This window comes from Corythoichthys intestinalis, chromosome 8 (assembly GCF_030265065.1).
Source record: "Corythoichthys intestinalis isolate RoL2023-P3 chromosome 8, ASM3026506v1, whole genome shotgun sequence".
Classification (NCBI taxonomy): domain Eukaryota; kingdom Metazoa; phylum Chordata; class Actinopteri; order Syngnathiformes; family Syngnathidae; genus Corythoichthys; species Corythoichthys intestinalis.
This window is the reverse complement of record NC_080402.1, coordinates 11746143-11761718: the sequence shown is the minus strand read 5'-3', so window position 1 is coordinate 11761718 and position 15576 is coordinate 11746143. Positions and strand designations below refer to the sequence as shown.

General features: G+C 35.7%; 1 protein-coding gene across 1 annotated transcript; it reads right to left on the bottom strand.

The window, feature by feature from the left end:
- Window positions 1–1141: 1141 nt before the first annotated feature.
- On the bottom strand, window positions 1142–14942 carry LOC130921096 (suppressor of cytokine signaling 1-like). The gene is made up of 4 exons (XM_057844747.1): window positions 14536–14942; window positions 12500–12888; window positions 5549–5730; window positions 1142–5425 (listed from the first exon to the last, which is right to left on the bottom strand). The coding sequence occupies exons 2-4, from the start codon at window positions 12752–12754 to the stop codon at window positions 5101–5103; spliced, it is 762 nt and encodes a 253-aa protein (XP_057700730.1). The 5' UTR covers window positions 12755–12888; window positions 14536–14942; the 3' UTR covers window positions 1142–5100.
- Window positions 14943–15576: the final 634 nt, after the last annotated feature.

Below are 15576 nucleotides of genomic sequence, written 5' to 3'. Positions count from 1 at the left end.
TAATGTAAAAAATATCGCATCATTAACATGTAATATGAGCCAGTGACGGAACAAATGTGAACAGGGCCCGGGTGCGTTGAGCATATATGGGATCCTCCAGGGCCCAGGCCATTTGGGGGCCCTAAGCAAAATAATGCCAAGGGGCCCATATTTTTGGCCCACCATTTCAAATGCATATTATGCCAATATGTCGTACATTAAGTACATTTGCCGTTGCCGACAGGTGACAACTTACTCGGCTTTACTTGATTCGCTCCGGGCATTCACCCTGCGGCCAATGGCAATTACCAGTACAACATATTGACAAGCTCAACTGACAACAACGTTCAAGTCGGAGTGTCTTGCACAACAACAACAACATCAGCAACATGCTCTATTGCCTTGATACTGCTGTTTCTTTTCTTCTCCGATTTTCTTCTTCTTTCGTTTCTTTGCTCCAGAAAGATAAATTCTCTTTGACATATTCGTGCATCTATTTTCCAAGCAAGTTTGAGCACCAATCATCGCAAAGCAGGCTCAACGTCACTCCCCAGGATGCCAGATTGTAATGACAAGAAAATGGATGTTTGCCTAGATAAACAGCAATGCGCGCCACATTATTCACAATGCTCTATTAACAACGTATAAAAGGAGGTTGCCAGATTGGGGCCCCTAGTGGTCAGGGGCCCTAAGCAGCTGCATAGTCTGCGTATAGACTGGGCTGGCCTTGGGATCCCCCGAGTGTAATGTCTGACGAGTGGGGTTGTTAGTGGACAATTATTCGTGGGCTCTTCACACTTCCACGGGCCCCTCAAGATGATCGTCCGGTGTGTGCATGCGTGTGGGGTGGTGCAAGTGGAACATTTTTTGCGGGCCCTTCCAGACAACTGGCCAAGTGGGAAGCCGGGGGGGCTGGCAGAGATATTTTAAAAATAGATATCTTAAATACCATATTACAGCTCAGCGCATCATCTTATCTTTCTGTTTGCACATCATCTTACCTTTCTGTTTGACCTTCTGCCCTCCCAACCATTCCACCTTTACAACCGCAAACCGGGCCCCGTTTTACCCTGGGGACCCCCCTTTACAGACCCCACGCAACCGCTTTTGTTTCAACCCAGCCATAAAAAAAAAAAAAAGGTTAGTACCTTATTGGCCCGAATATAAGACGGCCCTGATTATAGGACGACTCCCTCTTTTTCAAGACTCAAGTTTGAAAAAAGATTTTTTTGAACACCAAATTTATTTTTATACAGAAAATAATTACAGTACAGCCGAAACAAATGAATACAACAATATATTTGAGAGAAAAAGCATGTTATTTTGCCTCATTCAAATCTGAATATCTGAACATTTAAATATGTAAACTAAAGTGCACTCACATTCGTAAATGAATGGCTTCTGGTTTTTGAAATGTAAATAAACCAATCAATTGTGATAAAACAATAAAATTGCAATAACTGCATTAACCATCAAAGTGAAGTCTAACTGTAACTGTAGTCTTGAAACAAATCTGAATAAGAAAATAATTGCAATAAAATGATGCAAACTGGTTAAACTTGAGAGTAGCTGAGATCTCTCATGACAGAACATCGGTTCAGTGATATCTGGCGCCATCTAGCGTCATGAATGGGGAGCGTAGCTGAGATCTGTCATGAAAGAATATCGCTTCAATGAAATCTGGCGCCATCTAGCGTCGTGAATGGGTATGACGTCTAGACCGCGAATATCAGACGAACCCCTCTTCTTCTTCTTTTAATGCAAAAAACACCGTCTTATAGTCGGGCCAATACGGTAATTATATTTATCATTCGAAATGTCTGTCATTTTTAGCTTAGAATCATTAATTGATGTCTAATATTTAGTTAAAAAAAAAACAAAAAAAACACGACTTTTAAACTCCTAGAAAAATAATATCACAATAAAAAAAAATGTGTCTGTAAATAAGTCACGGATATCTACCTCATACCTTACCTCATCGCTTAATTATATATTTTTTGTTACTGTTGTTTTTCCACAATATTTTAGATGATAAATAATCGGTCCGAACAAAGAAAAACTGGGAAAAAAAATCGTTTAAAAGGGTAAATGTTTAAAAAAGAAAATCTCGACCACTCCTTGATGTCTGCGATTTCTGCATTGCGACCCTTGTTATATTACTGTGTTTCACCCATAAAATCCCCAAAAAGCCATTCACAGATGTGTCTTGACACTCGGTGAGACATGCTAGACAGAGTTTTTGGATCGAAACAACGTAAGTACGCGATAATGTCTGTTTAAAATCATGGTGTTTTTAATTACGCTCTCTCATCCTCTCACCTCGAGTTAGGGTTCAGGGGTTAAAATAAAAGAAAAAAATGTAAATGTCCTCCTGTTCAAAATTTTCTTCCAGAAAATTGAGATTTTAAGCTCTCCAATGACGTATCACACATGCATATAGGACAATTTTTAAATTTGGCAAAATTGGGGGTCTCACAGCGGAACTTCCAGTCACCTGAGTGACATATGTATAATGAAAGCATTTTTTATTCTACTTTGGGAAAAATATAGTGAAAAACATGTCTTATATGTATCTCTTTCCAATGGTAAATCTGAATAAATACCTTGAACACACAAAAAAACAAACAAAAAAATTTGTGTCCTCATTAACAGCGAAAAATGAGGGATCCTTGAACATTATTTTCAAATAATTAACCCACCAGGACACCATGATGAGATGTAAACAAGTGAGAGTGAGAAATAAGAGGACGCGCGCCATGCTCAAGCTAATGCTAAGGCGAATGCTACAAGTTACATTTAGTTACATTTAAAGGCTAAAGCATATTCTCTCATCCCCCCCAAAAGTCTTACAATATTTAAAAAACAGGCAAGCCTGAAGTTTCCTATAGTAGCCTGCCTTCAAACTGCTGCAGGGTCATTCCGGGGTCCTACTGTCATTCAGTGGCGGCCGCAGTTGCCCACACAGATGCCAGATCAAAATCATTTTTTATCGGCTTATTTTCTTTGTTAATCGTCCGATGGCTGATGTTGGACAAAAGTCCATACATCGGAAGGCCGATATATCGGTCGACCTCTCCCCAGCACACCACTAAGGCTAGGTTCATACCGCAGGTCTTAATGCACGAATCCGATTTTTTTCGTGTTTTTCCGACTCGAGTGAGGCATTAACTTGACGGTCTGAACGGAAAAAGTCGCATATAAGTGGACTAGGGTTGTTCCGATCATGGTTTTTTGCTCCCGATCCGATCCCGATCGTTTTAGTTTGAGTATCTGCCGATCCCGATATTTCCCGATCCGATTGCTTTTTTTTTTGCTCCCGATTCAATTCCAATCATTCCCGATAATTTTTCCCGATCAGATACATTTTGGCAATGCATTAAGAAAAAAATGAATAAAACTCGGACGAATATATACATTCAACATACAGTACATAAGTACTGTATTTGTTTATTATGACAATAAATCCTCAAGATGGCATTTACATTATTAACATTCTTTCTGTGAGAGGGATCCACGGATAGAAAGACTTGTGACTTTGTATATTGTGACTAAATATTGCCATCTAGTGTATTTGTTGAGCTTTCAGTAAATGATACTGTAACCATGCCCCAATGCATGATGGGAAGTGGAACCATGACTGTGCGTAGTGCTACCAATTGATATATCTTCTCTGCATTGGGAAATAAAATAAGGTGTTAAGAAAAAGATCAATTGCTACCTTGCTTCCCCATATTGCTTCCCATGAAATTTCTATTCGTAGGAAGAGGGATTGTAAGGCTTTGGCCAATTAAAAAGGATCCAAAGGCTGCCAAAATTCACTCTACTCATTTCACGCTGCCTTTAATCTTTCTGTATAGGTAAAATGGTGCGATTACAATTTGAGCGTGACAATGCGTGAGTGGGTCATGCAACGCATGCATTAATTGTGTTAAATATTTTAACGTGATACATTTTTTAAAAAAGCTTATTACCGCCGTTATCGGGATAAATTTGATAACCCTACCTTAAGCCTAAACTAAAGACTCTGGATGAGTGTAACATATTATGTCTGTAACGTTAAATACTATAGAAAACGATTTAATTAAAAAAATATATATATATTTTTAAAAAAGGCATGGCCGATATTTTTTTGCCGATTCCGATACTTTGAAAATGACGTGATTGGACCCGATCGATCGGCATCTCTAAAGTGGGCCATTTAAAATCTGATCCAGGTCACTTTGGTATGTGGTTAAAATCCGATCTGGGCCACATTTTTCCAGGATGTGGCTGTGGTCTGAACTGTCAAGTCCCCCAAATTGGAATTCATGCAGCAATTACCTTAGCAAAGAGCGAGAGAGACGGGCGCTATGGTAGCGATGGAGCAGTGCATTAGCGTTAGCGTCTAGCTTTAAGGCTTTTAAGGAAGATGCGGGCTTGACAGCAGTCATTAAAAAAATGGTTGGTGTAAGGATAAGCCTGATAATGCTTGGTTCTCTCTCTGTGCTGGACAAAAGAAGTCTGAACGGGCACACCTAAAAAACAGATATGATAAAAAAAATCGGAATTGTGCACTAAGACCTGCGGTATGAACCTAACCTAAGTTCCGCCCCTTATGTGACTCATAATCTACATTAGACGTGTCATTTCAAGGCCATGTGCCGTATCATTCCAGACTGGCTGCTTTCAGACAAGACAGAGTGAGCCAGGAGTGGACTCAGAAACCGGACTGAAGAATAACACATTCTCAATAACAGGGTTTGTTTAAATTAAAACTAAGAAAACACATTCTATAAACACACCTTATTGTTTGACTACACATTTGTGAATTTTTGTGTGTTGCCAAGTCTTTTGCCGTACGATTCCCAAGTTGAAGTCTATTCCTCAGCCCTAAGATGGAGCAACTGTCAGCCCTCGATGTCTTTCCATTTTTGCCACATCTTGACTAAGCTGCCAGGCGGTGAATTAAAGTGTCATGTCGGCGTAAAGTGAACCGTCAGTTGAACATGTCAGGACATGTCTGAAAGGGGCTTTGCTGTATTGTAGCCTCATCTTTGGATCACGTGAGGTATTAAACTGTAAATCTATAAAACACAGCGATGACTCCCTCACTTTCTGTGAATATTATTATATGTATTTCCGCTATATAGAATAAGGGTAGGCTTGAACATAGTCTTTCACCTCCCGACTAAGTCCATCTAAGGTTCTTACATTCTCTGCGCCGTATGTGCATACAAGTGCCCTTCTGCAGATTTGCTTGAGACGCTCAGGCCGCTGCCGCCTATACGGCGTGGTCAGTTTGCACGAAGGGCGGCTATAATAAGCCAGCAGATCAAAAAGGGATGGGAAAGTCTTTTGGCTGCCTAGGAGATTGAAGAGCAGCTTTCGGAGGACCACTCGGATGCTCGTCGGCCCGTCATCGCTGTGGTAGCTGAGGGTGAAGAACACGTCGGTTTGGCCGCTGTCTCTGGAGGGTATTTACAATTTTGAAGTTAACAATTTTAGTCGATCAGATATTCACAGGAATATGCTGTTACACAACTTGAATCTTAACTACGCTCACTGGACGGTGAATCCCGACTGGATTTACCTGATGAGGAAGGTGCCGGCTGAAGTCAGCCTGAGAATTTTGTGCGCTTCCTGCATGCTCATGGAGCCCCAGTAGTAAGAGCTGTGCTGAAGCTGCTGGTGAGTTAGCTTCACCAGCTTGTACTCTTCCGGGCTGGTGAATGGACGCACGTGAGTCCGCCAGTTGGCTGGATCTGCTTCAGTCTGCACATATCACATACTCAAATTTACAGGATGCAGGGGGTGTAAATGTAAGTAATGACAAGGGCAACATATTTATATTACATTACATTTAACACTTTATAAGTAGGGCTGTCAAACGATTAAAATTTTTAATCGAGTTAATTACAGCTTATAAATTAATTAATCGTAATTAATCGCAATTCAAACCATCTATAAAATATGCCATATTTTTCTGTAAATTATTGTTGGAATGGAAAGATAAGACACAACACGGATATATACATTCAACATACGGTACACAAGTGCTGTATTTGTTTATTATAACAATAAATCAACAAGATGGGATTAATATGATTAATATTCTGTTAAAGCGACCCATGGATAGAAAGACTTCTAGTTCTTAAACGATAAATGCTAGTACAAGTTATAGAAATTTTATATTAAAACTAGGGCTGTCAAAATTTTCGCGTTAACGGGCGGTAATTAATTTTTTAAATTAATCACGTTAAAATATTTGACGCAATTAACGCACAAATGCCCTGCTCAAAGAGATTAAAATGACAGGACAGTTAAATGTGTACCTGGTGTGTTTTGCGGAGTTTTGGCGCCCTCCGCTGGCGCTTGGGTGCGACTGATTTTATAGGTTTCAGCACCCATGAGCATTGTGTATGTAATTATTGACATCAACAATGGCGGGCTACTAGTTTATTTTTTGATTGAAAATTTTATTAAAACAAAACCATTAAGAGGGGTTTTAATATATAATTTCTATAACTTGTACTAACATTTATCTTTTAAGAACTACAAGTCTTTCTATCCATGGATCGCTTTAATAGAATGTTAATAACGGTAATGCCATCTTGTTGATTTATTGTTATAATAAACAAATACAGTACTTATGTACCGTATGTTGAATGTATATATCCATCTTGTGTCTTATCTTTCCATTCCAACAATAATTTACAGAAAAATATGGCATATTTGATAGATGGTTTGAATTTCTATTAATTGCGATTAATTATGATTAATTAATTTTTAAGCTGTAATTAACTCGATTAAAAATTTTAATCGTTTGACACCCCTACTTAAAACCCCTTTTAATGTTTTCGTTTTAATAAAATTTGTAAAATTTTCAATCAAAAAAATAAACTAAAAGCTCACCATTGTTGATGTCAATAATCACATCACCATGCTCATGGTGCTGAAACCCAGAAAATCAGTCGCACTCAAGCGCCAGCAGAGGGTGACAAAACACCAAAAAACACAAGTAACAAGTGGACATTACACTGTGCTGTCATTTTAATATGTTTGAGCGAGGCATGTGCGTTAAATGCGTCAAATTTTTTAACGTGACTAATTGAAAAATAATTACCGCCCGTTAACGCAATAATTTTGACAGCCCTACTTATAAGTCAAATGACTCTTTTTGGTAATAAATATAAAACTTAATTCCATAAAGACCTAGCCATAGACGTCATAATCTATTGACATGACACATTCCCCATTCACTGCATCACGCCTTCGCGAAGGGGACCGTCCAACACTACTTCATTTATTTAATAGTCACTCACATGCAGCGATCTCATGCCGGATTTAGGTTGAAAAAGTACGAAAACTGTACTGCATACAAACAGGATGGATTGCTTCAGGAGTGATTTGTTCGAGGATTCAAGGTAATTATTATATTTTACGTACCATGCATGCATTTAGAAACGTCTTGAGAAAAAAATCAATGGGAGAAATTAGCCGCTACAGCATTGGCATTATACTTCGCAATATTTACCTAAAATAAATGCCAGCTGCAGGTTTGTTTTTTTTTGCTTTCAACAAAGAATCGAGACTCTTTTATGTCCACATCTGTAAAGAATTCATGGATTTAAGCATTTATTCACAAGAATTTTCAACAGTAAAAGCTCTTTGTTTACATATGGTGGCCGCTAATTTCCTTATTGACTAGCCACATAGTTCACAATATTTACGTTAAATAAATCCTACCTGCATGTTTTTTTTTTTTTGCTTTTAATGAGACTGTTTTACGACCATAGCTACAAAGAATTAAGGGATTTAAGCATTTATTCACAAGAATTATGAGACGGTAAAAGCTCTTTGTTTAAATATGGCGGCCGCTAATTTCCTTACTCACTAGCCTCATAGTTTGCAATATTTACGTTAAATAAATGCTACCCGCAAGTTTTTTTTTTTTTTTTTTTCTTTTAACGCGACTGTTTTACATCCATATCTATAAAGAATTCAGGGATTTAAGCATTTATTCACAAGAATTTTCAACGGAAAAAGCTCTTTGTTTACATATGGTGGCAGCTAATTTCCTTACTGACTAGCCTCACAGTTCGCAATATTTACGTAAAATAAATGCTACCTGTACATTTTTGTTTTTTGCTTTTAACCAAGACACAAGACTGTTTTACATCCATATTTGTAGAGAATTCAGGGATTTAAGCATTTATTCACAAGAATTTTCAACAGAAAAAGCTCTTTGTGTTTCCACTCGGTAAGCTTTGACGGAGATAGGCCTCCTATGAATCGGCCCTGCGCCCCGTGTCCCGTCAATACATTTTGAAGTCTATGAGCTGGCATCCACATCATTTTTGGTGTGTCGTACATGATCCAAAATGTTATGTTCAGAGGTGGGTAGGGTAGCCAAATATATTAATCAATTAATACTAGTGTTACTTCAAAATAATATTACTGAAGTAAAAGTAAAAGTAGTCATCCAAAAAATTTACTCAAGTAAAAAAAAGATTTGGTGAAAAGAATTGCGAGTAACTGCTTACAAAGTCTGTTTTGTTGTTGTTGTTGTTTTTTTTAAACAATGGTATATTTTTTATCAGCACAATGTTATTTACATGAAATATTAATAATATCATGTACTGTAACCTATTACGTGATCATTTTAGGCCAAAAGATAAAACAAAAATTATTGAATTGCGGCTGGAAAAATCTGCAAAAATGAAACCTCAGCCATCCAAGAAGCACGAGTGCCCTCTAGTGGAGAAAACATTTCTAACCATCAAATTAAAATCAATCATAGCTCCGGTTTTCTGTGGTTTGTCAGTGCCAAATAAATACTTGGAGAAGGTTTGAAATCCGCGCCTTCGAGCATTGTTGACTCTATGTCAAATAGTTTCATTTTTACGGTGCTTTTGAAAACGCCACATGATTGAACAGGCCAGCGTAATCATAGGACTTCCGACTGTGTAGTTTTTGTGACTGTATTTTTACGTATGACTCATATAATGAATATTGTATTGTGGCGACGTCTTATTGATGAAACTAGTTGAGCCACTGGGGGCATCGCTGGCAAAATGAAAGTAAAATCTAATTTGTAGAATAAAGAGGAAAAATGGAACGACGGTTTTTCTCAAAACGTTACTCAAGTAAATGTAACGGAGTAAATCTAACACGTTACTACTATGTCCGTATATGGAGATGCCAGGTCTCAATTATATTATTAATAATCATCATTTTATTTTTAATATTATTATTATATTTTTTAATAAATACAACTATAAATTCATGAAAACAAAGAAAATTAAAATTAATAAAATCAGAAATACACTTTTATTATGGCCTCCAAAATCTTTAAAATTTTCATTTCATAGTCTTTAACTTATTGCGTGCCATTGACAACACAACGGAGGTCAAAGTTGTTTAAACAGGAATGATTGGCTGGGAATGCTCATTTTGCTGTGTCATTGACGGTGCTAGTTAAATAAGTGAGAGGTTAAGAAGTATTTTGAAGAGTATTGCAGAATATTTAAGGGCATTAAATGACTTCTAAGGTATACAAATATTTAAAAGACTTTACAAAGTATTCAAGATACTTTGGGGAAGTATTTCAGTATATTTAAAAGTATTTAGATAACTTCCACAGTATAAGTCTGAGAGGAAAAAAATATAAACATTGTAAAATGGTAATCGTAAAATACAGTACAACTAAAATGTTATTTTTCTAAAGACATTAAATAACAGTAAATTAAAGGGTGCAGGGATACTGTATTTAAAAAAATAAAAATAAAGCTTTACCATGAAATAAGTGGAGATTTTTAAAGAAAATACTGTCATGGTAAATAAGTGAATGTGGAAGTTTTTTTTTTTTTTTTTTTACTTTGATTTACTGTACGATTGCAGATAACCGTAGGTTTTTTTTTTTTTTTTGCAGTTAGTGGCTGTAAAAACAATTTAAAATATTATCCCTTTTACAAAAACACTTGTTGCATGAGTTATTGTTTGTACAATATTTGGTTGCTGATATCAAATCTGCCAACAGTTTTTTTTTTCTGTATGCTTCAGATTTCATATAATTTGCATTTTTTTAATATCCTTATATAAGTGTTGTTTTTTATTCAGAATTTTCTTATATTTTTACCTAATACCAATTTAACATTTTTGTCCTTTACATAGTTATATGAAATTTTCTTAATTTTTGTATCAGTAGATTGCCATAGATCAGGGGTCCCCAAACTACGGCCCGCGGGCCGGCCCCCTGAACAAAACAAAACAAAAAAAAAAGTTTTTTTTTAAATAGTGTTATTTATTTCCTGGCTTTTTTCTGTGAAGAACCCAGAGAGGGTTATTTGGTTATTATATATTTAATTAATAGTCTTATTATATTATATTATAATATATTTAGGGCTGTCAAACTATCAAAAATTTTAATCGAGTTAATTACAGCTTAAAAACTAATTAATCTGAATTCAAACCATATATAAAATATGCCATATTTTTCTGTAAATTATTGTTGGAATGGAGACACAAGACGGATATATACATTCAACATACCGTACATAAGTAACGACTTGTAGTTCTTAAAAGATAAATGTTAGTACAAGTTATAGAATTTTTATATTAAAACCCCTCTTAATGTTGTTGTTTTATTAAAATTTGTAAAAAAATTTCAATCAAAAAATAAACTAATAGCTCGCCATTGTTGATGTCAATAATTACACCATGCTCACTCATTATGCTGAAAGCCATAAAATCAGTTGGACCCAAGCGCCAGCAGAGGGCGCCAAACACCAAAAAAACAAGTAACAAGCGGACATTACACTCTGCTGTCATTTTAATCTGTTTGAGCGGGGCATGTGTGTTAATTGCGTCAAATATTTTAACGTGATTAATTAAAAAAATGAATTACCGCCCGTTAACGTGATAATTTTGACAGCCCTAATTATTTTATATTATTATATTATATTATTATTTTTATTTTATTTACTTTTGTTCCGTGAAGAATCCAGAAAGGGTTATTTGATTGTGGCTTTCTGAAAAACAATTAATTTTTACATTTAGGCACTCCTGCAATCGTCACACCTTTTCTGTTACAAACTGACCTCGGCCCCTCATCAGAGAAGGGAAAGGTTATGTGGCCCTCACAGGAAAAAGTTTGGGGACCCCTGCCATAGATGATTTGATTTTCACATATTGGAGCACTTTGGCGGCAGTGTAGTATATCACATGTCATATTGTCCCTGTGGTTGGTCTAAAACATGGCAAAACACGTCTTATTTTGCTATATATTGTTACCTTTGGACTATTTTTAATTGCAAGCTATAAATGTAGGGGGGAAAAGTACCGTAATTTTCAGACTATAAGCCGCCACCTACCAAATTAGACACGAAAACGGCATTTTTACATGGACAAGCTACAATGGACTAAAAACCGCAGCTGTCCTCACTGTATCATGGGATTTTACACCAAAGGATATTAACCGGTAAAACTTTATTTGACAACTTTATGATACCAACTGAACCACCATGAAGCTTTCAACCAATTAGCTGCAAATAAGCTTCATTTGGCCATCACTGCTCCCTTATGGGAGACAGCCAACCTCTGCTGCCACCTGCTGTCAACACTGTTGTTGTCCAACATGCCTCTTAGCATGCACTGCAGTGCAACAGATATAAATAACAATCAAAATTCATGTTCTGTGCTAATTATTTCTTAAGTTACTCTTCCAGCTGTTTAATTAATTGCTACCTATGGTATTTCGTAACACTTTGACAGTGGCGCCACAAAATGTTGTCCTCAAACATGCCTCTGAGCATGCACAGCAGCACAACAGATGTAAATACCAATCAAAATTCATTTGTGCTAATTATTTCTTCAGTTACTCTTTGAGATGTTTCATTAATTGCTATCTATGGTATGTAGTAACACTGTATTTGACAGTTACGCCATAAAACTGTCATAAGACTAATTAACGAATTAACACTGCCTTGAGCAAATAATGAATGCTTATAACAGATGTCATTTTGTGTCATCCGGCAAATGATCTCACTTTTGAATAAATGTAAAGGATCCGAGCTGGACATAAACTGAGTTGGTGACATAATTTGCCAGATGATACTTAATGACATCTGTCATAAGCATTCATTCATGCCCATGATAGTGTCATGTCATAATTATGACAGTCTTATGATGCTGCTGTCAAATAAAGTGTTACCTATTAACCCAAATAAATCAACAAATAAGCCGCACTGGACTATAAGCCACAGGATTCAAAATGAGGGGAAAAAAGCAGCGGTTTTTAGTCCGAAAATTACTATAGTTTTTAGAAAGAAAGAAAAAATACCTGAGATTTGGATGAATGACCCCAAAATTACATAATCGCAGTTATTGTTGACCATTATTATGGTTGCAGTTGGAAAAACAAGTCTTTTTGGAGGTGGTATTTGGTGACATAAATTGGTTTATAGCCAAGAGCAAGTAAACCTGCACCATTTATTTTGTCTAAGCGAAAGCAGCATATATTTAGGTAACGTGAGTTAAGAACCTGAAGCCAACTATCCAATTTTTCATCCGAGAGGCGTAGATTTTCTAGGCGTCTCCAATCCAGCACTTCTAGAAAGCCCTCTGCTCCATCTTGGGTCTTTTGTTCTGGATTCAAAACTTGTTGAGGTGGCACAAGCTCGTTGGGAGCTCCATTTTGCTTTTGTTGTTTGGCATTCTTCTTCTTGATTTGTCCTCTTTTGTCTCTAACCATCCTATCATGGGGAAACCTGCACTGGAAGAGCACATGTTGCACCATTTCCTTGCCCGTCTGCCACCAGCAGAACCTCGGGCCCCATCAGCTGCTGGGTCTACTTTGTGACTGCATGGTCCTTCAGGTTGACATTCGAGCTTCCTGACACTAGCCACTGCTTGATCGAAGGTGGTGAAAATCTGTAACACATGCATGAGTTAAAAAATATAATAATAACAAAAGTTTACCCTTTGTTTTGGCTGCTATTGACAGTGATAGAGGTCCAATGAACTGAGGGGCTGGCAACCCCAGAATAAATAGATTGGACGTCTATTGCAGCCACTAAATGAGTTTATCAGTTTGTCAAACATGCCCAAAGCAACAACCATAAAAACTACTTCCTCATTTGTAAACAAAGTTCAATTGTAATTAAATTACTCAAGATTTCAGTTTCAATATGAAGCAAGACCTTTTGTTTACGTTTTAAGATCAACGCACTTTGAAACGCAATGCTGCATACATTTAAAACAATAAGCAGTAAATTATATGCAAACAGAGAGATGTATCGTCACCAAGGGCGTAGGTTTACACTTTCTTCTCGTATGTTTTAAATATTGTAATTGACCCCACCATTATTAAATGAATCATTTTCATGCTGAACGTGCCAGTCCACCCCCCCACCCCGAAACACACATTTGATTGGCTGATGATTTACCCCCCCCCCCCCCCCCCCGAGAGATATTAGGATATTATAAGTTTTTCTTCAGCCAGCAGCAGCCACTTTGAGAGATATAAAAAGACGTCAATGTTGTGGAAGTAGAGAACACACTACAAATTTTGCTACTGTTAAGTCCGACCTGCATCAAAGTTAGCATAACATTAAACTGTGTGAATTTGTTAACCTGCGAAACTCGAGTAGGAAGCTGCTTAGAGAAAAGTGTCGATCTGTATGTTTTCTACTGTTAACGTTAAATTAATTGTTAGAAATTTAGTGAACCAAGGTTTTCCCTGTCCTCCCCAATTTGACTTTTTTTTTTTTTTTTTTTAATTCACGTGGTCTTAAAGCAGCTTGGGTGTGCTTGTGGACAAAAGCAGTCCTGTTTTACCTGAAGGACAGCTCAATTTTTATTTATTTTTGTAATTCCCTGACAAAGACGTTTTTTCAGTTATATTTAATTTCTTTATTTAGACACTGTTGAATGATTTTAAAACTTTTTTTTTTCCTGGATAGTTAAGAGATTATTAACAAGCGTGTATTGATTGTGTATGTTAGTATATTTTAAGTTATGTTCAAATAATGCAATATAAATTTGCTCATAAAATCCGGACATTTTTTTCTTGAAGTTTTCAAAAATGTTTCTTTAGTAGTTTTTGAAAACAAAGGTTTGGACTGAACCGTTTAGGCTGAACCAATACACAGAAAAGTTAGTATATAGATTTATTTTGCATTGATCATTATGAATGTCCCATCCCCAGCAGAAAGCGCACATGCAGGTAATGCCATTTCGTCCCTACCAATGTTGAGGAGATCAAACCTACGCCCTTGATAGTCACGCTAAACTTTGGAAAAAGTACAAAAAAATAAATAGCATTTAAAAAATACAATATTACTTTCAGTATTCAAAATTTCCGTGCATTATATTAGTTTTAAATCCAATTACATACATGATTTCAAAATTCAAATACCTGAACTACGTCAAAATTATGTCTTTTCAGTCAAGTTCAAAACTGTTACTCATACGGAGACAAGTCGTTTCAGTATTTAAAACGACTTAACATTATTATTATTTGCAATTACGACCTACTGCAAGTCTGCTACAACAATACAATCTCCAAAGTATACTTACTAGAGATGTGGACGGATGCACTGGAATCATGTTTTAGTTTCGCTCTGACATTTACTTTACGTAAAGAGGGAGGAGTCGGAGGTTCGTCTTTCTATGACGTGTCAACGCAAACACTGTCGATTTTCTTCTAAATCACGTGACTTGCAGGTATGGTTCAGTTTCACTTTCGTCGTCTTTGGTGGTGCCTCTTGATTTGAAAGGCACAGGAAACGGAAACGCTCTACAATTTTCTCAAACTTTATTGATCCAATGCAGGTTTTATACAAGAAAAAATAGTTACGACAAATGTGACCAATAAATGTTGATAAATAAATATTGAAATAGAAGCATTCTAATGACACTTTTGATTATTCATTTAATTGCGTATTTATTGATTTAATTTTTGCACTCCTGGTCCTCCATAGAAAAAGAGTGCAAGAACGAAATAAATAAACATTTCAATAAATAATGAAATTAATAAATTAAAAAAATAAATGTGGAAATAATTAGATATAAATTAAAAATAAAAAAAGTGAAAAATATTGAAATAGAAGCATTCTTATGACCATTTTAATTATTTGAGTATTTAATTAATTTTTGCACTGCTGGTCCTCCGTAGAACAAGAATGCAAGAATGATATAAATAAAAAGTGAAATAGATGTATCAATAAATAGAAAATGAAATTAATGAAAAAAAAAAAAAAAGAAATACAAAAATAAATGCTGAAATAAATAAAAATGGAAGTAAATATTGAAATAAATACAAATTGAAATAATTAAAAAATGAAAAAAATAAAAATGGAAACAATTATAAATTAAAATAAATATTGGAATTGACACATTTAATAATTTGTTTATCTACTTATTTAATTTTTGCACTCCTGGTCCTCCATATTATGAAGGATCAGGAATGCAAAAATTGAAAAAATAAGTACAAAATTAAATTATTAAATGTGTCATTAAAATGCTTCTATTTTGATATTTCAATTTGTATATATTTCGATAATTGTTTGAATTTTTATTTTTTTCCAATTGTTATCTATTTGAATTTATATTTATTTC

Coding starts and splice junctions, on each gene's coding strand:
- LOC130921096 (XM_057844747.1), bottom strand. CDS start 12,754: ATGGTGCAACATGTGCTCTTCCAGTGCAGGTTTCCCCATGATAGGATG. Junction 5,731..12,499: donor AATTGGATAGTTGGCTTCAG/GTTCTTAACTCA, acceptor TGATATGTGCAG/ACTGAAGCAGATCCAGCCAA. Junction 5,426..5,548: donor GCCGGCACCTTCCTCATCAG/GTAAATCCAGTC, acceptor AATACCCTCCAG/AGACAGCGGCCAAACCGACG.